Source organism: Pan troglodytes, chromosome 10 (genome assembly GCF_028858775.2).
Source record: "Pan troglodytes isolate AG18354 chromosome 10, NHGRI_mPanTro3-v2.0_pri, whole genome shotgun sequence".
Lineage (NCBI taxonomy): Eukaryota > Metazoa > Chordata > Mammalia > Primates > Hominidae > Pan > Pan troglodytes.
The window spans coordinates 38,618,568-38,641,857 of NC_072408.2; the positions used below are offsets into that span (position 1 = coordinate 38,618,568).

Below are 23,290 nucleotides of genomic sequence, written 5' to 3' on the forward strand. Positions count from 1 at the left end.
AGAGTTGTTTCCCTCTTTATATCTTCTGCTCTCTGAATTAAAATATTCTTAGGTAGGGAATCTTCTCAACCCAGACCTTTAATACTTTGTGGGTTTTGTGTGTTTGTTTGTTTTAATTTTTTCTTTGAGACAGAATCTCACTCTGTTGCCCAGGCTGGAGTGCAGTAGTGTGATCTTGGCTCGTTGCAGCCTCCGCCTCTCAGGTTCAAGTGATTCTCCCACCTCAGCCTCCCAAGTAGCTGGGATTACAGGCGTGTGCCACCATGCTTGGCTAATTTTTTTGTATTTTTAGTAGGGACAAGGTTTCACAATGTTGGTCAGGCTAGTCTTGAACTCCTGATCTCAAGTGATTCGCCCCCCTTGGCCTCCCAAAGTGCTGGGATTACAGGCATGAGCCACCGCGCCCGGCCAATACTTTGTGTTTTGAACCTGCTTCTTGCATTCATCTGCATATATATTTTACATATTGATCTGTGAGTACAATCTAGAACTCATATGAAGTTAGGATGTGTATTTGTCTGTTCTCACACTGTTATAAAGAAATGCCGGAGACTGGGTAATTTATAAAGAAAAGAGGTTTAATTGACTCACAGTTTCGAATGGCCGGGTTGGCCTCAGGAAACTTAAAATTATGGTGGAAGAAAAAGCAGGCATGTCTTACATGGCAGCAGGTGAGAGAGCATGTGAAGGAAGCAAAGGGGGAAGAGCCCCTTATAAAACCATCAGCTCTTGTGAGAACTCGCTGACTATCACAATAACAGCATGGGGGAAACCACCCCTATGACCCAGTCACCTCCCACCAGGTCTCTCCGTCAACACCCAGGTATTACAATTCAGGGTGATATTTGGGTGGGGATACAAAGCCTAACCATATCGGGGTGTTCAATGTATTGAACGTTTCTGTTGGAGCATAGTTTTATGGTTCTTGATGAGGTCTCATGTTTTAGAAAGTCCAAAATAGTATTAGTCTTGGAATTGGGATCTGGTATATCAAAATCACTTCTTATTCAACAGCTTGAGAATGTACTGCTCTGGGACTCTACGTGAAACCAGACATGTCAGTCTTGTCCACAAAAATATTTTGCACTGAAGGTGAAACCCATTAAATGTATCTGCGTATTCCTTTGATGTGGAAACATATAAATAAGCTGCACAGAAGGTGATGATGTGTTAGTAACATGTTCCTTTGAAATAGTTACAATTCTGCATATTAGGCCATGGCTCATGCCTGTAATCCCAACACTTTGGGAGGCTGAGGCAGGTGGATCACTTGAGGTCAGGAGTTTGAGACCAGCCTGGTGAACATGGTCTCTACTGAAAATACAGAAATTAGCTGAGTGTGATGGTGGACACTTGTAATCCCAGCTACTCAGGAGGCTGAGGTTGCAGACAGCCAAGATCACACCACTGCACTCCATCTAGCCTGGGCAACAGAGTGAGATGCTGTCTCAAAAAAACAAACAAAAATCCTGCATATTGTTGCTATTGAGGAAGTATAAAATATTGTTTTGATGGGGGAAGTTGGTCATTTTCAGACATTTTAGCTGGTATTTTAATTAACTTACTAACTTATTAGTTGTGTGCCTTATATATTCTTCTGTTTTATGTGGATGACTGCTCTAAGATTACTTAAGAAATGAGCTGCCTGGTAACATAAATTGCAGATATTAAGATGAATTGTATGCTTTCCCATTATTTCTGTTACTTGGCCAAATTAGAACCATGTAGAGCTCTCCTGTAGAATTGAAATCCACTATTTTTTCCCTACTGTCTCTCCAAATTATACTTTATAAATAGAGTTTCTTTTTATTTATTTAGAGACAGAGTCTTGCTCTGTCACTCAGGCTGTAATACAGTGGTGCCATCATGGCTCACCATAGCTTCAACCTTTGTGGCTCAAGCGATCCTTCTGCCTCATCCTCCCACATAGCTGAGACTACAGGCACACACACCATGACTGGCTAATTTTTTAATTTTTCTGCAGAGACAGGGTCTTGCCATGTAGCCCAGGCTGGTCTCAAACTCCTGGCCTCAGGCGATCTTCCTGCCTCAGCCTCTCAAAGTGTTGGAATTATAGGCGTGAACCATTGTGCCTGGCCACTAAATATACTTCTTAATAAATATACTTCTTAACACTTCACCTGGATGGATGAGGCAATACATTTGAGCTTGAGATCAGGTGAGCCTTACACTTGGGTGCTTGTGGGAGAATTTTATGATGCTGGAATTGTTTTGCATGTATTGAATTCAGACTAGAGTTTATGTAGGATACTTTGAGGAGAACCTTAGTAATTCCATGTATGTTTAGCTGTTCATGAAATGTGAAGTTTTTTTGTTTGTTTTTTTTTTAAGGTTATACTACCTCCCTGATAATGTGAAGATCTATTGATGTATTAATAGTTGGTAGAGCCTCAACACAAGAAATGGCAGATAAAAGGAATGGTTATGTTGAGTAATTCATTTAAATGAAAAATAAGTTAAAATAGAGTAAGATTACACATACAAAGTGAATATGATATGTTTACCACCTGATTTGGTATTTGGAAAAGTAGGATCTTGTTGCTACTATAGCAAGAAATTTTAGGGACAGTAGAAAAAAATGCTAAACATTTATTAACCAACAAAAATAATTCATAAAAATGGAATGTGTGGTTATTCTGACCCTAGATTTATACAGATGGTAAATGTAAAAGAAAATTGAAAAACAAATCTACATATTCTCTCATTGATTTAAGCCCATGTGCTTTTTTTCTTTTCTTTCCTTCCTTCTGGCTCTTCCTACATCAGTTTTAGAAGGGAGGGACATGTTTTCTTTGGAAAAACGAGCTGTCTTCAAAGAACTTACTGAGACAAAAAAGTTATGAAGGGGGTTATGGGGTAAATTTTTGTTTTCCTTTAGCTTATTTCTATTCATAAAGAATATTTATTTTTATAATTAGAGGAATAAACCAATTATCTTAACACTTTTTACAAAAGGGATAAAGGGGCTATATGTCATCTCTGAAGCTTGTAGGTACTCCAGTAGACCAGGTGGTCTTAATTGGTCTTCAATTAGGTAGTGATTTCTTTTTTTCCTGGGTTTTGTGACTTTTCCTTTGGGTAGGCTCTCTGTGTATTGCAGCCAATTTTTTTTTTCTTTTTCTTTTTTTTTTTGCCCCACCTCTCAGCTCTAGTTTTTATTAAATAACTTCACTCTACTTTATCAGTTAGTTAACAGAACTTCTATTTAAATCTAGTAGTATATAATTCTCTTTCTGTGACAGAGTATAAATATGCTCATTTGAACTCTGGGAGAAGGAAAGCTGGTGCGTATTAGCTTGCCTTAAGTGGCTAGAGACTGTTTTGGTGTGATCTGTGTAAAATTTGAAGAAGATAATATTCTATGTTTTACTAGAGTAAAAACTTAATTTTAGTGCAGAGTGGCTATTGGGTTGATAAGGAAGAATATTGTATTTTTCCATAGGTCCCAAGGTTTTTTGAGACAACTTGAGTGTCAGATAAGGTACTTGGGATCATTAGGAGGCTTAATAATCATTTTAGGGTTTGTGTGTGTTAAAGAACCTTACTGACTGGCTAGCTATAGAGATAAAAAATGAACAATTAATGAGCAGGATATAATGGATTAGATCCTGTGATGGAAACAGTATGCAGTATAATTTAATTAAGTCAATTGCTCAGTACAAACAGATACAAAATAAGAGAGAAGTCAATATAGAAAGGCATCGTGGAAGAAGTAGAAATTGAACTAGGCTTTAAAGATTAGTATACAAAATTCATTTCGGTAATCATCTTTTTTTTTTTTCAAGCCAAACTCATCCTTTTAATCAGTAATCCACTCCTGAGTTAACTAACCCACTCCCTCAATAATAGCATTAATCCCCTCATGAGGGTGGAACTCTCATGGATCATCATATTTCAAATATATATATATTTTTTTTGAGATTTGCTCTTTTATGAAACATTTTACTATGGAAAATTTCGTATGTATTCAGAAGCAACAAGAGTGGTATAAGGAATGTCCATATGCAATTATCTGCTCATGATTAATTTTGTTTCATCTATATTCCTAGTACCTCCCTTATTGTTTTGTTTTTGTTTTTAAATAGAGACAGGGTTTAACCATGTTGCCCAGGCTGGTCTCGAACTCCTGAGCTTAAGCAATCCGCCTGTCTTGGCCTCTCAAAGTGCTGGGATTACAGGCAGGAACCACCAAGCCCGGCCCCTTATTGATTATTTTGAAGCAAATCCTTGATATATTATTTTGCCTATAAATATATCAGCATGTATCTAAAAAAATAAGGAATTGCAGGTGCGGTGGCTCATGCCTATAATCCTGGCACTTTGGGAGTCCGAAGTGGGAGGATCACTTGAGGTCAGGAGTTCAAGACCAGCCTGAGCAATACAGTGAGAACCCATCTCTACAAAGACTTTAAAAATTAGGCCAGGCATGGTGGCTTGCACCTGAAATGCCAGCACTTTGGGAGGCCGAGGTGGGAGGATCATTTGAGGTTAGGAGTTCGAGATCAGCCTGACCAACATGGTGAAACCTTGTTTCTACCTAAAATAATAAAAACTAGCTGGGCGTGGTGGCAAACGCCTGTAATTTCAGCTACTCGGGAGGCTGAGGCAGGAGAATGGCTTGAACCTGGGAGGTGGAGGTTGCAGTTAGCTGAGTTCACGCCACTGCACTCCAACCTGGGCAACAGAGTGAGACTCCACCATCAGAAAAACAAAAAATTAGCTGGATGTGGTGGCACGCACCTGTAGTCCCCAGCTATGTGGGAGGCTGAGCTGAGAGGATTGTTTGAGCCCAGGAGTTTCAGGCTGCAGTGAGCCGTGATTTTACAACTGCACTCTAGCCTGGGTAACAGAGCGAGACCCTTTTCTCTACAAAAGAAAACAAAAAAACACGCACAAAAATAAGGACTTTAAAAAACCAATTGCCCGTTTAAAATAATAATTCCAGGCTGGGTGTGGTGGCTCACGCCTGTAATCCCAGCACTTTGGGAGGCCGAGGCGGGTGGATCACGAGGTCAGGAGTTCAAGACCAGCCTGGCCAAGATGGTGAAACCCCATCTCTACTAAAAACACAAAAAATTAGCTGGGCACGGTGGCAGACGCCTGTAATTCCAGCTACTCAGGAGGCTGAGGCAGGAGAATTGCTTGAACCCAGAGGGTGGAGGTTGCAGTGAGCTGAGATCGTGCCACTGCACTCCAGCCTGGGCAACAGAGTGAGACTCTGTCTCAAAAAAGAAAAAAAGAAAAAAAAATTCCTTAATATTAAATATCTGGTGTTCATATTTCACTGATTGTATCATGATTTTTTTAGTAGCTTATATGTTTAAAATAGGATCCAAATAAAGTCTGTTATAGTTGGTCAGTGCATGTTTAACATCTTTTGATTTTTTTTTTTTTCTCTTGAGAAGGAGTCTTGCTCTGTTGCCCAGGCTGGGGTGCAGTGGTGAGATCTTGGCTCACTGCAACCTCCACCTCCCCGGTTCAAGAGATTTTCCTGCCTCAGCTTCCCAGGTAGCTGGGATTACACGTGCCCATCACCATGCCCAGCTAATTTTTGTGTTTTTAGTAGAGATGGGGTTTCACCATGTTGGCCAGGCTGGTCTCGAAATTCTGACCTCAAGCGATCCGCCCGCCTTGGCCTCTCAAAGTGCTGGGATTACAGGCCACCATGCCCACCCTAAAATCTCTTTTTCTAAAAGACTTTCCCTCACTTATTTTCCTTCGTAGTTTATATATTAAAGAAATTGGGTCATCTGTCCAGTAGAGTTTCCCACAGTTAACTGGATTAATTGATTGACATTATTGTGGTGTCATTTAACATGTTCTCTGTCTCCCATATTTTCTTCAAATTGGTAGTTATATCTAGATGATCAGGTTCAGATTCAATATTTTTGGTTAGCATGCTTTATGCAGTGTTGTATACTTCCATCAAGGGCATGTGATGTCTATTAATCTCCTTTTTATGATGTCAGCAGCTGTTGATAATCATTGCCTAGATCCCTTACTTCATTGAACTTCATTAGAGATTATAAATGGTGATACTCAAATTCTATCATTTCTTAATTTTTTTTAGCTGCAGTACTTTTTATGAAAGATACTCCCCTCATCGCTTATTTGGTTACTCTGAGGTACAATTTGTATAGGAGAGAAAAGACAAATGCTGAAGTCTTTTAATTAACAGTTATGACCATTTTCAAAATAATTAGTTTGTTTATTAACATTTTCTAAAGTTGACTGATGAGTTTTTAAAAAATAGTCATTATGGACTCTTCAATTTAAATATATTTAATGTGTTTAAGCCAATTTCAGTTTTTTTTTTTTTTTTTGAGACGAAGTTTCGCTCTTGTTGCCCAGGCTGGAGTGCAGTGGTGCGATCTCGGCTCACTGCAACCTCTGCCTCCTGGATTCAAGCGATTCTCCTGCCTCAGCCTCCCGAGTAGCTGGGATTACAGGCGCCTGCCACCACACCTGGCTAATTTTGTATTTTTAGTAGAAATGGGGTTTCACCATGTCGGTCAGGCTGGTTTTGAACTCCCGACCTCAGGTGATCTGCCTGCGTTGGCCTCCCAAAATGCTGGGATTACAGATATGAGCCACTGCGCCTGGCCACTTTCAGTTTTATCCTTATTAATGTCTCATTGTCTCATCTTTGGCAAATGGGAACCTCTTCAAGTTGGCTCCTATGTCCTTTGGATGTGATCCTGTTAGTCTTTGATAGCTTCCTTGCTTTCTGGTCTGACAAGATGACCGAAGATCATCTTTTACATTTTCATTTCTGAACATGGATCAGACATTGCCCCCCAAATCCTGGTTCCTTTTATGGAGAAATGATGTTTAGAGATCACAATCTGGGTGCAAAAGGTATTCATTTGCTTAGTGTGTTGGTCATTGTTTCTTGGAGTTTTCTGTAGGAAATAAGGTATTTTTTGTTTGTTTTTAAAGAAAGTATATCCTAAGTTCATGTCAGTATTTCCAATTCAACAGTTGGACTGTAGGTTGGTCTGTCTTCTTTTTTTGAGACAGTCTCACTCTGTCACCGAGGCCGTAGTGCAGTGGTATGATCATAGCTCACTGCAGTCTTATCTTCCAGGCTTAAGCCATCTTCCCACCTCAGCCTCCCCAGTAGCTGAGACTACAGCACACACCACCATGCCCAGCTAATTTTTGTTATTTTTAGTAGAGACAGGGTCTCACTATGTTGCCCAGGCTGGTCTCGAACTCCTGATCTCAAGCTCCAGTCTTGGCCTTCTAAAGTTCTGAGATTACAGGCATGAGCCACTGCACCCAGCCAGTAGGTTTTCCTTTAACATCTTCAATCATATAGAAATTTGCATTTTTCAAATTACAAAAGTAATATGTACTCATTATGAGAAATTTAAATGATTTTAAAGTATAAAAGCCAGCCTAGTCAACACAGTGAGACCCGCATTTCTACAAAAAATTTTTTAAATTACTTGAGTGTGCTGTGACACATACCTGTAGTCCTAGCTGCTTGGGAGGCTGAGGTGGGAAGATTACTCGAGCCCAGGAGGTTGAGGTTACAGTGAGCTATGATCATGTCACTGTACTCTAGCTGGGGCAACAGAGTGAGACCCTGTCTTGAAAAAAGAGAAAGAAAGGAAAAAAGTATATAATGTAAAAGATGAAAATTCTGACCCTACCCCAGAATCATTAGTTAACCTACTTAACGTTTCAAAGGTTTCATAGTGGGTGGGTATCTTTGTCTCATATTAATTATAGATATCTTGTTTTTTTTTAATTTTTATTTTTTTGTAAAATCTGTATTTTACAAATACAGATGGGGTCTCATTATGTTTTTCAAGCCGGTATTGAACTCCTGCGTTCAAGTGATCCTCCTGCCTCAGCCTCAAAGTACGGGGATTACAGGTGTGAGCCAACATGCCTGGCCTAGATACCTTGTTTTTTTTTGTTTGTTTGTTTGTTTTTGTTTTGAGACAGAGTCTCGCTCTGGTGCCAGGCTGGAGTGCAGTGGCACAATCTCGGCTCACTGCAACCTCCACCTCCTGGGTTCAAGTGATTCTGTTTCAGCCTCTTGAGTAGCTGGGACTACAGGCGCACGCCACCATGCCCATTTAATTTTTTTTTATTTTATTTTTAATAGAGACGAGGTTTCACCATGTTGGCCAGGATGGTCTCGATCTCTTGACCTCGTGATCTGCCCTCCTCGGCCTCCCAAAGTGCTGGGATTACAGACGTGAGCCACTGTGCCTGGCTAGATACCTCGTTTAGGTAGCGCTGAACCTATAGTTAAAAATTAGGAATGGATGGCCAGGCGCGGTGGCTCACGCCTGTAATCCTAGCACTTTGGGAGGCCGAGGCGGGCGGATCACCTGAGGTTGGGAGTTCGAGACCAGCCTGACCAACATGGAGAAACCCCATCTCTACTAAAAATACAAAATTAGCTGGGCGTTGTGGCGCATGCCTGTAATCGCAGCTACTCGGGAGGATGAGGCAGGAGAATCGCTTGAACCCGGGAGGCAGAGGTTGTGGTGAGCCAAGGTCATGCCATTGCACTCCAGCCTGGGCAACAAGAGCAAAACTCCATCTCAAAAAAAAAAAAAAAAAAAAAATTAGGAGTGGACTTTTTTTTTTTTAATTTTATTTTTATTTTTTATTTTTAGTATATGTGCTGCCAAAGTAAGCACATGGGATGGATATTTTTTGAGACTAGAGAAAATATGAGAAGTTGTTCCTTATGTAAAATGAGAATTCTTATACATTTTTGGATTTACTGTTTGAATTGGTATTACATTTATATGGTTCAAAGTTTTAAGGATAGAAAAAAGTATGAAATGGAATTTCCATCCTGCCTTTTTTTTTTGAGACAAGAGTCTCACTCTGTCGCCCAGGCTGGAGTGTAGTGGCATCATCTTGGCTCACTGCAGCCTCCACCTCCTGGGCTCAGGTGATCCTCCCTCCTCCCATCTCAGCCTCACAAGTTGAGCTGGGACTACAGGCGTGAGCCACCACACTCAGCTAATTTTTGGTATTTTTAGAAGAGACGGGTTTTTGCCATGTTGCCCAGGCTGGTCTCGAATTCCTGAGCTCAAGCAATACACCCGCCCCTGTCTCCCAAAGTGCTGGAGTAACAGGTGTGAGCCACCATGCCAGGCCCCATCTTGCTCTTTTTTATTTTTTATTTTTTTTTTTGAGACTGAGTTTCGCTCTTGTCACCCAGGCTGGAGTGCAATGGTGTGATCTCGGCTCACTACAACCTCCGCCTCCCAGGTTCAAGCCATTTGCCTGCCTCAGCCTCCCAAGTAGCTGGGATTACAGGCGTGCGCCATCACGCCCAGCTAATTTTTGTATTTTTAGTAGATACGGGATTTCACGGTGTTGGCCAGGATGGTTTCGATCTCTTGACTTCGTGATCCACCCACCTCGGCCTCCCAAAGTGCTAGGATTACAGGTGTGAGCCACCGGCACCCGGCAAATTGTTTCGTATTTTTAGTAGAGACGAGGTTTCACCATGTTGGTCAGACTGGTCTCGAACTCCTAACCTCAGGTGATCCACCCGCCTCAGCCTCCTAAAGTGCTGGGATTACAGGTATGAGCCACCGTGCCTGGCCCCATCTTGCTCTTATACCCCCAAACCAGTCACTTCCTATGCCTCTCTCCAGAGGCAACTATTATTACCAGTTTTTGTGCTTCATATGCATTGATAAGCATAAAAAAGGCAAGTATGTATATGTATATTTTCCCCCATTTTACAAAAATGGTTCTGCATCTTTTTTCACTTAGCAATATAGCTTTTAAGTATTATACATCAAGAATATCCTTAATTTTGGCTGGCTGCAGTAGCTTATGTCTGTAATCCCAGCATTTTGGGAGGCCAAGGCAGGTGGATCACTTGAGGCCAGGAGTTTTTTTTTGGAGACAGAGTCCTGCTCTGTTGCCCAGACTGGAGGACAGTGCTGTGATCTCAGCTCACTGCAGCCTCTGCCTCCCGGGTTGAAGTGATTCTCCCGCCTCAGCCTCCCGAGTAGCTGAGATTTACAAGCACCTGCCACCACGCCCGGCTAATTTTTGTATTTTTAGTAAAGATGGGGTTTCGCCATTTTGGTCAGGCTGGGAGGCCAGGAGTTTGAGACCAGCCTGGCCAACATGGTGAAACTCCAACTCTACTAAAAATATAAAAATTAGCTGGACATGGTGGTGCATGGCTATTTGGGAGGCTGAGGTATGAGAATTTCTTGAACCCAGGAGGTGGAGGTTGCAATGAGCTGAGATGGCGTCACTGCACTCCAGCCTGGGCGACAGAGTGAGACTCTTATCTCCAAAAACATTTCCTTATTTTTGTTTATGCATGCAGAGTATTGTGGGATATGTATGCACTTTTTTTTTTTTGAGATGGAGTCTTGCTCTCTTGCCCAGGCTGGAGTGCAGTGGTGGGATTTCAGCTCACTGCAACCTCTGCCTCTTGGATTCAGGAGATTCTCCTGCCTCAGTCTCCTGAGTAGCTGGGATTACAGGCACCTGTCACCATGTCTGGCTAATTTTTGTATTTTTAGTAGAGATGGGGTTTCACCATGTTGGCCAGGATGGTCTCTAACTCCTGACTTCAGAAGATCTACCTGCCACGGCCTCCCAAAGCGCTGGGATAACAGGTGTAAGCCACTGTGTCTGGCTTGTGCATGCACTTTTTCTTTTATTTTTTTGACACAGAGTCTTGCTTTGTTGCCCAGGCTGGAATGCAGCAGCTCGATCTTGGCTCACTGCAACCTCCACCTCCCGGGTCTAAGTGATCTCCTGCCTCAGCCTCCTGAGTAGCTGGGACTACAGGTGCCTGCCACCACACCCAGCTAATTTTTGTATTTTTAGTAGAGGCAGGGGTTTCACCATGTTGGCCAGGCTGGTCTCGAACTCCTGACCCCAAATGATCCACCTACCTTGGCCTCCCAAAATTCTGGGATTACAGGCATGAGCCACTGTGCCTGGCAGAATAGTCTTTAAGTATTCAGAAACTGTCAAGCTCATCATAGTGATTACATGATTTTCAAAATTCTGATTTTCACTTGAGAGCTCGATTTTTATCATTCGTAATCTATTTTGTTCAATGGTCAGCTGCATTCTTTGTTTATGATTTAAGTGGGCTGGCAATTTGAGCAAGACTCATCTGTCACAGTTTGCCTCTATTCCACATGGTTTTGGCTGGGCTCACTCATTTGTGTTCAGTTGACACGTTAGCTAGGGGCTGGTTGGACCTGGATAGCCTCATTCACATGTCTAGCATTGGGCTAGAGCTGTCCTCTAGGCTGGTATGGCCTCTTGCAGCCTGGCTTGGCTTCTTTGCATGATGGTTAGGTTCCAAGAGGTTTTGAGTGGAAACTGAACGGCCTCTTGAGGCCTGGGCTCGGTGGTCGCAGTGTCATTCATGCTGCACTCTGATGGTTGAAGCAAGTCACAAGGCCAGCTCATATTCAAGGGGTGGGGAAATGAACTACACTCTTTTTTTTTTTTTTGAGACGAACTGCACTTCTTTATGGGAATTGTTACACATAACTGTGGCCATGTTAAACATGGGCATAGTTCTTTATTATTCCTCTTTTTCTCCTTCCCTTTCTCTCTTTCATTCTTTTTAAATGAAATGGATGTTTTCTGCTTGTTTTTATTGCCCTGACTTGTCTTTCTTTTTGAAGTTCATGTTAGAACAAAGCTTACTTACTTAAATATTTCTATGATTATTTGGTGTGGCTGGGGACTGATATTTTCAGGTCCCAGCTTAGCAACTATTTTTCAGATTACCGTAATAATACCAAACATCTGTTAATGCTGAAAAGCTATTGTTTCTTCCCCAGGTGATTTTGATCTCTTTGAAAAATTGGCAATTTCTGAGGGTTAACACTCTGGTCCTTTTATGGGCTTTGTTTCCAGCCCTTTATGGCTTGTTAGTTATAGAGAGTTACTAATATTGACCTGAAATATACATATGTATTTTGTTGTTGCTAGTTGCTCCATGAAGTCAGAGAGGGAAGGGCTCTGTTGCAGGAGCAGAAGGTGTCTGGATAGTAGTTGTCTTGAGTAGACAGTGTTTTTTGTTTTTTTTTTAATATATATTTTTATTATACTTTAAGTTCTAGGGTACATGTGCACAACGTGCGGGTTTGTTACATATGTATACATGTGCCATGATGGTGTGCTGCACCCATTAACTCGTCATTTACATTAGGTATATCTCCTAATGCTATCCCTCCCCCTTCCTCCCACCCCACAACAGGCCTCGGTGTGTGATGTTCCCCTTCCTGTGTCCAAGTGTTCTCATTGTTCAATTCCCACCTATGAGTGAGAACATGTGGTGTTTGGTGTTTTGTCCTTGCGATAGTTTGCTGAGAATGATGGTTTCCAGCTTCATCGATGTCCTTACAAAGGACATGAACTCATCATTTTTTTATGGCTGCATAGTATTCCGTGGTGTATATGTGCCACATTTTCTTAATCCAGTCTATCATTGTTGGACATTTGGGTTGGTTCCAAGTCTTTGCTATTGTGAATGGTGCCGCAATAAACATACATGTCCATTTGTCTTTATAGCAGCATGATTTATAATCCTTTGGGTATATACCCAGTAATGGGATGGCTGGGTCAAATGGTATTTCTAGTTCTAGATCCCTGAGGAATCGCCACACTGGAGTAGACAGTGTTTTTATATGTGAAATAAACAAGATTCTTTGGCAAGTCAGTGACTTGTCAGTCCATCAGGATGAATCAGTGGAAGTCCTAGGTGAGGTGAGAATGTCAGCACAGTGAGCCCCTTGCCCTGAGTTTATCGGGCATCCCATTAAGGTAGCTGTCATAGCTCCTATTTTAGAGAAGAGTAGGAGTCATTGTTCAAGATTTAGCTTACTTTAAAAACTTTCAGGGGGGAAGGTCACTTTTAGTATAATGACCATTAGAAGTGGCATGTGGCTGTTTTTCAGATTACAGCCATTTTGGTGTGCCCAAGTGTTACCAGTTGTTAGGATCTTTAAAACTTGTCTTCAGGTGACTAGAGGCTATGCTGCTTCTCCAAGTAAGTTTTATTAATTGTCTTGGGTCCTAGACAAGTTAACTGTAGTTTCTGACTTATCTATTGCCTAAACCTGTGATAATTTGATAGAAATAGGAACTAAGAGGTGGCATTTTATTGCAAAAGATGGATGTTGGCTGCTAAATACAGCTGATTAGAAGGCTAGGACAAAGTGTCTGTTTTTCTGGTGACAGGGTCATTATTAAAGCTTTATTTTATTTTATTTTATTTTTTGAGACAGAGTCTCACTCTGTTGCCCAGGCTGAAGTGCAGTGGCATGATCTCAGCTCGCTGCAACCTCCACCTCTCGGGTTCAAGCAATTCTGCTGCCTCAGTCTCCCGAGAAGCTGGGATTACAGGTGCACGCCACCATGCCCCGCTAATTTTTGTATTTTTAGTAGAGACAGTGTTGCACCACGCCAGCCAGGCTGGTCTCAAACTCCTGACCTCCTGATCCACCCACGTTGGCCTCCCAAAGTGCTGGGATTACAAGTGTGAGCCACCGTGCCTGGCCTAAAGGTTTATAGAACGCTTCAGTAGTCAGATGGCTGAGTTCAGCTCCTTTCCACTCCTGTGAAGTTATCTTTAAGACATTTGGAATCCTTCATAGAAGTCTTATCAGCAGTGATTCTCTTATAGGTGTTTGCTACTTGGGTCAATTTAGCCTCAATGGTTCTAAGCTGTGAAGCACTCTTCAATGCTATGCTGGTAGCCAGATCTTTGACAATTGCTGCTGCCTCAGAAGATTGGATTTGGGCCCCACAGAGGCAGAGAACAGTTAACTGCCAGATATGACTGCCATCTTATTTTCCAAGTGTAAATTTTACCTTCTGAGAAAGGAAGAGAGGGCTGGGTGCGGTGGCTCACACCTCTAATCCCAGCACTTTGGGAGGCTGAGGCGGGCGGATCACCTGAGGTCAGGAGTTTGAGACCAGCCTGACTAACATGGTGAAACTTTGTCGGTACTAAAAATACAAAAATTAGCCGGGCATGGTGGCGGGCACCTGTAATCCCACCTACTTGGGAGGTTGAGGCAGGAGAATGGCTTGAACCCAGGAGGCGGAGGTTGCAGTGAGCCGAGATCACGCCACTGCACTCCAGCCTGTGTGACAGAGTAAGACTCCATCTCAAAAAAAAAAAAAAGAGAGAGAAAGGAAGAGAGATTTCTGAGGATATAAGGCAGATTGTTAGAATGAAGAAAAGAACAAGGTTTTGACAGTTTGGCCATTTTATTGGCTATACAAATAAGTTTTAAACACCTTAAGAAACCCAAGTTTACCTCAGAGGAAGTAACGTCTTAGCTTTGTAAATGCACCAAACAATTAGAAAACTGTTTCAGTGCTTATCATGTGTCAGACACTGTTTAGAATTGCAGGTACAGATACGAACAAGGTAATAAAATATTTCTTTTTCTTTTTCTTTTTTTTTTTTTGAGGCAGAGTCTCGCTCTTTTGCCTAGGCTGCTGGAGTGAAGTGGCATGATTTTGGCTCATTACAACCTCTGCCCCTCTCCCCTGCCCACCCCCACCACCAGTTTCAAGCGATTTCCTGCTTCAGCCTCCTGAGTAGCTGGAATTACAGGTGCCCGCCACCATGTCCAGCTAATTTTTGTATTTTTAGTAGAGACGGGGTTTCACCATGTTGGCCAGGCTGGTCTCGAACTCCTGAGCTCGTGATTCGCCCGCCTTAGCCTCCCAAAGTGCTGGGATTATAGGCGTGAGCCACTGTGCCCGGCCCACAGTATTTCACTTTTAATTATGATATGATTACAATTAGGGCAAGAAAGTCAAAATTATGTTGCTCTTGATTCTCTTAATCAGAATTAGAGAGTGAACTCTTGGTGTGACAAAGCTCTTAGTGTGAACCCACTGTGCCCACTTAAAAATTAGATGTATCTGGGAATGGCTTGAGTGCCAATGGGGAAAGGAAACTAGTAAATATTTTGCATAGGGGGGAACAAGGTATTACATGGGAAAAAGTTTACCACAGGAGGAGTGTTTTAGGACCAGCACTAGTGGTGAAAAGGGGAAAGGCAATATCCTCTGGCCATTCCTTCGCAACTTTAGCCAACTACTCCACATTCCTAATGTCAAAACCGTGATGTGCAGGGGCTATAAAAAAAAACTAGAACTTTTTCATAGAAACCTTTGTTAAGATATCAAGAGGGCAGACTTTCATGATGTGGTATTTGTGGAACAGGGTTATATAAAACAAAATGGTGAGTTAGGGATATTCTCACTTTAGCATAGAACACAGTAGGGCTTGGGTGTTTTGAAGGCTTCCAAGAATACAGACTGACTTGGGCATATTAAGGGTTCCAATGGTGGCCTCCTGAAATAGATTAAACAGCCAGCCCTCAGGGTCTTGTAATAATAATAACTACTGCTTTTAGGGTGAAGAGATACTAAATTATGTACTTGTAATGCCTACTTATATTCACAGAATAAAATTCTGCCTCTGGCCTCTTTTCGCTTCTACTTCTCATCTATTAAGAGAGATCCTAGTTTTGTTTGCTCAGTTCTAGACGATTTTTTTTTTCTTTGAGATGGAGTTTTGCTCTTGCTGCCCAGGCTGGAGTGCAATGGTGTGATCTCGGCTCACTGCAATTTCTGTCTCCTGGGTTCAAGCCATTCTCCTCCCTCAGCCTCCCAAGTAGCTGAGATTACAGGTACATGCCACCTTGCCCAGCTAATTTTTTGTATTTTTAGTAGAGATGGTGTTTCACCATATTGGCCAGGCTGATCTCGAACTTCTAACAGTAGGTGATCCACCTGCCTTGGCCTCCCAAAGTAAAGTGCTGGGGTTACAGGTGTGAGCCACCAATCCCAGCCTAGACTACTCTTTTTTTTTTTTTTTTTTTTTGAGACAGAGTCTCACTCTGTCACCCAGCCTGGAGTGCAGTGGCATGATCTCAGCTCACTGCACCCTCTGCCTCCTGGGTTCAAGCAATTCTCTGGCTCAGCCTTCTGAGTAGCTGCGATTACAGGCTCCCGCCACCACACTTGGCTAATTTTTGTGTTTTTTCAGTAGAGATGGGGTTTCACCATCTTTGCCAGGCTGGTCTTGAACTCCTGACCTCGTGATCCACCTGCCTGGGCCTCCCAAAGTGCTGGGATTACAGGCGTGAGCCACTGTGCCCAGCCTAGACTACTCTTTTTTATTTTTTTATTTTTTATTTTTATTTATTTATTTATTTTTTTGAGACGGAGTCTCACTCTGTCCCCCAGGCTGGAGTGCAGTGGTGCGATCTCGGCTCACTGCAACCTCCGTCTCCCGGGTTCAAGTGATTCTCCTGCCTCAGCCTCCCCAGCAGCTAGGATTACAGGCACATGCCACCGTGCCTGGCTAATTTTTTGTATTTTTAGTAGAGACAAGGTTTCACCATGTTGACCAGACTGGTCTTGAACTCCTGACCTCAAGTGATCCACCGGCCTCGGCCACCCAAAGTGCTGGGATTACAGGCGTGAGCCACCGCTCCTGGCCTAGACTACTCTTTTTAATGAGTAAAAAAGAGCCGAAGAATTTCAGGGAATAGACTGGGTGATTAATTTATGTTAGAAAGTGGTAGGCCGAGAACTGCTCATACAAAGAGGGAGTTAATGTAGAGAGGAACAAAATGCAGGGTTTTTTAAATTGTAAATTGACAGTGGGAATGGATATAGAGGGTTCAGGGCAGGGGCAGTGTTAGGGGAAACATTGTGAGCCGAAGAAATTGGGAAAGATGATATTAACAGGTGCTGCTGTGGATTTTGAATTGGATCTAATATATTAAGGTTTAAAATTGCTTTTAACTTGTGTTTTTTTTTTCCCCTCCTCCCCCAGAGGTTAGACTTGTTTCTTATATGTGATGCCATTCCAGCACTGGACTCATGGAGGCTGAGCATTTATTCAGGTAATAATAGATAACATTTATGGAGCACTTTCTGTGTTCCAGGCAACAAATTAAGTGTTATACATCTGTTCTCATTTAATCCTCACACAACTCCATGGTGTTGGAAGTGTTATTGTACCCATTTAGTAGATGAAGAAATTGAGATGCAGAGAGTGCATCAAGAGTGAGTTCAGTGCCGGGCAAGGTGGCTCACACCTGTAATCCCAGCACTTTGGGAGGCTGAGGTGGGCAGATCACCTTTTTTTTTTTGAGATGAAGTTTTGCTCTTTTTGCCAAGGCTGGAGTGCAGTGGCGCCATCTCAACTCACTGCAACCTCCGCTCCCAGGTTCAAGTGATTCTCCCGCCTCAGCTTCCCGAGTTGCTGGGTTTACAGGCATGCATCACCACGCCCGGCTAGTTTTGTATTTTTAATAGAGGCAGCGTTTCTCCGTGTTGGTCAGGCTGGTCTGGAACTCCCGACCTTAGGTGACCTGGCCGCCTCAGCCTTAAAGTGCTGGGATTACAGGCGTAAGCCACCGTGCCCGGCTCTAATTTTTTTTTAATTTTTTTTGAAACGGAGTCTTGCCCTGTGGCCCAGGCTGGAGTGCAATGGCGCGATCTCAGCAACCTGTGCCTCCTGAGTTCAAATGATTCTCCTGCCTCAGCCTCCCTAGATGCTGGGATTACAGGCACCCACCACCATGCCCAGCTAATTTTTTTTGTATTTTTAGTAGAGACGGGTTTCACCATGTTGGCCAGGCTGGTCTTGAACTCCTGACCTTGTGATCCACCCGCCTCGGCCTCCCAAAGTGCTGGGTTTACAGGCGTGAGCCACCGCGCCCAGCCTTATAATTTTTTATAAAGTAGATAAAATGTTTTGAAATAGTTAAAATGTATTTGCATGAATATCCATATAAGTTAAATATGTATAACTAGGGAATTCTTTCTTAAGAGGTGATTAATATAGATAACAGAAATCTCATGATTTCTTCCCGCTTGAGATACTGTTCACAGGTATTTTCACCTTTAAGAAGCCTTATTAGAGTTGCTTATAGGACCCTTCTTGGTGCATTAAAATGCTTATATACAGATTACATTAATTGCAGTACTATCATATCAGTTATTGAGTGGCCAGCATTAATACATTTGTCCTATTTTTCTTTCTCTGTCTTTTTAAAAAAAGACCTTTATTGAAGTGTAGTTGACATACAGTAAACTGCACATATTAAAGGTATACATGCACCATCTCAGTTCACTCACTGCAACTTCCGCCTCCCGGGTTCAAGTGATTCTCCTGCCTTGGCCTCCCGAGTAGCTGGGACTACAAGTGCATGCCACCATGCCTGGCTAATTTTTGTATTTTCAGTAGAGACGGGGTTTCGCCATGTTGGCCAGGCTGGTCTAGAACTCCTGACCTCAAATGATCCGCTCACCTCAGCCACCCAAAGTGCTGGGATTACAGGCATGAGCCACCACCGCGCCTGCTGTGCCATTTCTTTTCTTTTTTTTTTTTTGAGACAGGCTCTTGCTCTGTCACCCAGGCTGGAGTGCAGTGGCACGATCTCGGCTCACTTTAACCTCCGCCTCCCAGATTCAAGCGATTCTTACACAACAGCTTCTCGAGTGGCTGGGATTACAGGTGTATGCCACCACACCCGGCTAATTTTTTGTATTTTTAGTAGAGATGGGATTTTTCCATGTTGGCCAGGCTAGTCTCAAACTCCTGACCTCAGGAGCCCACCTCGGCCTCCCAAAGTGTTGGGATTACAGTTATGAGCCACCACACCCAGCCTAGAGTAGAGCCATTTCTTGTAGAGTAGGTCTGCTAGTGATGAATTATGTCTTTCTGTTTATCTGGGAATATCTTTTTCTCCTTTGTTTTTGAAGGATAGTTTTGCTGGATTTTGGGAATGCTTGGTTTACATTATTTTAGCTTCCATGGTTTCTGATGAAAAATATGTGTTATCTCAAGGATCTCTTGTGTGATAAGACACTTGTGCTGCTTTCAAGATTCTCTGTCTTTGTTTTTTAAGAGTTTGATTGTATGCCTAGGTGTAGATCTCTGAGTTTTTCCTGGTTGGAATTTATTGAGCTTCCTGGATGTATAGATGAGTGATTTTCATCAAATTTGAGCTTTTGGCCATTATTTTACTAAATATTATTCTTGCCTCTTTTTCTCCTCTCATAGGACTCCTAGTATGTATTTGTTAGTATGCTTGATGGTGTCCCACAGGTCTCTCAGACTTTGTTCATTTTTCTTCATTCTTTTTTCTTTTTGTTCCCCAAACTGGATAATCTTTATGTTATTTTGTTTTATTTTATTTTGTTAGAGATGAGGTCTTGCTGTGTTGCCCAGGCTGGAGTATAGTGGCTATTCACAGGCACTACGAGTTCAAATGTACTATAGGCTGGGTGTCCTGGCTTATGCCTGTAATCCTAGCACTTGGGAGGCCAAGGCAGGTGGATTACCTGAGGTCAGGAGTTATAGACCAGTCTGGCCAATATGATGAAACCCCGTTTCTACTAAAAATTCCAAAATTAGCCGGGCGTATTGGTGGGTGCCTGTAGTCCCAGCTACTGGGGAGGCTGAGGCAGGAGAATTGCTTGAAACTGGGAGGTGGAGGTTGCAGTGAGCCAAGATCGCACCATTGCACTCCAGCCTGGGCGACAGAGCGAGACTCCTTCTGAAGAAAAAAAAAAAAAAAAAAAAGCCTGGTGCAGTGGCTGATGCCTGTAATCCCAGCACTCTGGGAGGCCAAGGCGGGTGGATCACGAGGTCAGGAGATTGAGACCATACTGGCTAACATGGTGAAACCCTGTCTCTACTAAAAATACAAAAAATTAGCTGGGCGTGGTGGCAGGTGCCTGTAGTCCCAGCTACTCCGGAGGCTGAGGCAGGAGAATGGCGTGAACCCAGGAGGTGGAGCTTGCGGTGAGCCAAAATCGTGCCACTGCACTCCAGCCTGGGCGACAGAGCGAGACTCTAGCAAAAAAAAAAAAAAAAAGTGTACTATAGACTTGAACTGCTGGGCTCCCAAAGTGCTGGGATTGTAGACATGAGCCACCACACTTGGCTTTAGTTTTTAAAGATACTTCATTGTCTTTGGGCTTGAATAGCTTCCAATGAGGCGGAGGTTGTGGTGAGCCGAGATCGCGCCATTGCACTCCAGCCTGGGCAACAAGAACAAAACTCCATCTCAAAAATAAAAAAGAGAGAGAATTCTGTTGTCATCTTTATCTTTGTTCTTCTGTATGTCAGGGTTCCCCAGTCCCTGGGCCCATGGACCAGTGCTGGTCCAAGAGGTAAGCGGCAGGCGAGTGAACATTACCCCCTGAACTCAGCCTCCTGTCAGATCAGCAGTGGCATTAGATTCTCATAGGAGTGTGAACTCTATTGTGAACTGTGCATGTGAGGGATCTAGGTTGTATAGTCCTTAGGCAAATCTAATGCCTGATGATCTGAGGTGGAACAGTTTCATCCTGAAACCATCGCCTTACTGTCCATGGAAAATTTGTCTTCAACAAAACTGGTCCCTGGTGCCAAAAAGGTTGGAAACCGCTGTTATTTGTGTCCTTTTGCTCTGGCTGCTTTTAAGATTTTCCCTTAGCTGGGTGTGGTGGTTCATGAAGCCTGTAGTCTCAGCTACTTGGGAGGCCTGAGGTAGGAGGATCACTTGAGCATAGGAGTTGCACGATCTCGGCTCACTGCAACCTCCACCTCCCAGGTTGAAGTGATTCTCCTGCCTTGGCCTCCCAAATTGCTGGGATTACAGGTTCCCACCACCACACCTGGCTAATTTTTTGTATTTTTAGTAGAGACAGGATTTTGCCATGTTGGCCAGGCTGGTCTCAAACTCCTGACCTCAGGTAATCCACCCGCCTCAGCCTCCCACAGTGCTGGGATTACAGGCTTGAGCCACTGGGCCCAGCCGCTCACTTTTTACTATAGCTCTTTGCACATGTGGAATATAGTGGTAATAACTTTTCAAGTGTCTTTACAGATTCTGTAATTTGTATCATTTATCAGTTATTTATTTTAACTTTTCATTGTGAAACAAGTATAGATTTATAGGAAGTTGCAAAAAGAGTATAGGAATATCCTATGATGTCCTTTTACTCAGTGTCTTCCATTGGTAACATCACATAACTATAGTACAATATTAAAGTTAGGAAGTAGCCATTGGTAAAATTTACAGAGTTTATTCAGCTTTGTCCAGTTTTACATGTACTTGTATTTGTGTATGTCGGTCTTTGAATTTCATAATGTGTGAATTTGTGTATCTACCATCACTGTGAAGATGCAAAACAGTTCCATCCCCACAAGGATCTTTCTTGTTGCCCTTTTATAACTACACCTGCCTCCCTCCATCCCATTCCCTGGAAACCACTAATATGTTCTCCATCTCTATAATATTTTTATTTCAAAAATATTACACAGATGGAATCCTATAGTATATACAGTTGGCTTTTTTTCTTTTTGAGATTGGCTTACCCCAACCCCTGCCCCACTTAGCTTAATTATCTGGAGATTCATCAAAGTTGTTAGATGTATCAATAATTTGTTCCTTTTGATTGCTGAGTAGCGTTCCATGGTGTAGCTGTACGCATTTGCTTAATCATTCACCTGTTGAAGGACTTCTGTGTTGGTTCCAATTTTCATCTATTGCATATAAAGCTACTATGAATATTCATGTCCAGATTTTTGTATAATTACTAGTTTTTATTTGTCTGTGATAAATGCTTAAGAGTCTAATTGCTGGGGGTATGGTAATTAGATATTTCTTTTCTTTCTTTCTTTCTTTTTTTTTTTATTTGAGACGGAGTTTTGTTGTTGTTGCCCAGGCTGGAGTGCAGTGGCATGATCTCGGCTCACTGCAACCTCTGCTTCCCGGGTTCAAGTGATTCTTCTGTCTCAGGCTCCTGAGTAGCTGGGATCACAGGCAACCACCACCACACCTGGCTAATTTCCTGTATTTTTAGTAGAGACAGGGTTTCACCATGTTGGCCAGGCTGGTCTCAGACTCCTGACCTCAGGTAATCCACCCGCCTCACCTCCCAAAGTGCTGGGATTGCAGGCGTGAGCCACCTCGCCCAGCCTGGTAATTACATATTTCTTTCTTCCTTTTTTTTTGAGACGGATTTCACTCTGTCATCAAGGCTGGAGGGCAGCAGTGTGATCATGGCTCACTGCAGCCTCGAACTCCTGGGCTCAAGTGATCCTCTTGCCTCAGCCTCCCAAAGTGCTGGGACCACTGGTACATTCCGCCTTGCTTGGCTAATTATTTTATTTTTTGTAAAGATGGGGTCTCACTATGTTGCCAAGCTGGTCTTGAACTCCTGAGCTCCAGTGATCTTCCTGTCTCAGCCTCCCAAAGTGCTGGGATTTCAGATGTGAGCCACTGCATTTGGCCTCAGTCCTATTTTATTCACACAGGGAGCATGCTGGACTCTCCCCTTGTTCCCCTTAGACTCTCCTTTCCTATTACATTCCTTGGAAACACTGTTTAGGGATTAAGCCTGGATAATCACAGGACTCACCTCATTTGTTTCCCATCTCCCAAGGAATCACTATCGTTCACTGCCTGATGCCCAGTAACTTAAAAACCATTGTTTCATATATTTTTTCTTTTTTTCTTTCTTTTTTTTTTTTTTTAGTTATTTCTCCTAGAAGGTATTCTGATTCTTGTTACTCTGTTAGCCAGAAGTGGAATCCCCTCCCCCAACCTGTAAAGTTTTCATTAGCATTATTACACCTATTGTTACTGACTACTATCCAATAATTCCTTTGTTTCTCGAATTCTTGAAAAGGGAACGGCAGCCAAATAGAGCTCAGACAAAAAAGATACTTCTGATGTTGTTCAGTGTCTCTTGAAGCCCACATAATTCCAGAAAATTGCAAATCAATCAGATACAGGCTTAGAGCTAGAAGTAGGTCAGCTACCATAGCACAAGATGATGGTGTGAAAATATTTTAGTGACAGCTTGTGCATGATAATATATCCTTTCTTGTTCAGGGTTCTTTTTGGATATAATGCTGAATTCTGGGTGTTATCATATGCTTTTTTTCTATTCTAATCTTTTTATTCTTTGTTAAAAAATATGGTCATGTTTATAAAATCACAACTTCTACATTTAAAGGGTAGGTTGACCAATTAAAGCAGCCTTTCCAACCTAAGTGCATCTGGCTAGGTAATTCTCTCTGAGCTTTATTATTTGTTTTAGAGCTTAGATCAGAGTTTGACAATGTAGTGTATATACTAAGATTTCTTAAAGATTTATCTGTGTATTCCAAGGTGTGCTTATCTGTGTAAAAAACTCAGCAAGACATGGCATTGCCACAGGCTATCAAACATTTGAAATATTCCTTTGGAGT

General features: G+C 42.5%; 1 protein-coding gene across 41 annotated transcripts in view; it reads left to right on the plus strand.

Annotated features, from left to right (window-relative positions):
• R3HDM2 (R3H domain containing 2) overlaps nucleotides 1–23,290 on the plus strand; it is a 184,961-nt gene that overhangs the window by 22,705 nt on the left and 138,966 nt on the right. For 36 of the 41 annotated variants that reach the window (XM_063786432.1, XM_063786410.1, XM_063786419.1 and 33 more), the window contains one exon: nucleotides 16,868–16,937. The exons of the other annotated variants lie outside the window; for them this stretch is intronic. Coding sequence is in view for 1 of the 36 variants with exons in the window: in XM_054663120.2 (XP_054519095.2) it covers nucleotides 16,868–16,937 (70 nt within the window). In the remaining 35 variants the exon portion in view is untranslated. Of the gene's footprint in view, nucleotides 1–16,867; nucleotides 16,938–23,290 lie in introns of those variants that run through there. 41 annotated transcript variants of the gene reach the window in all.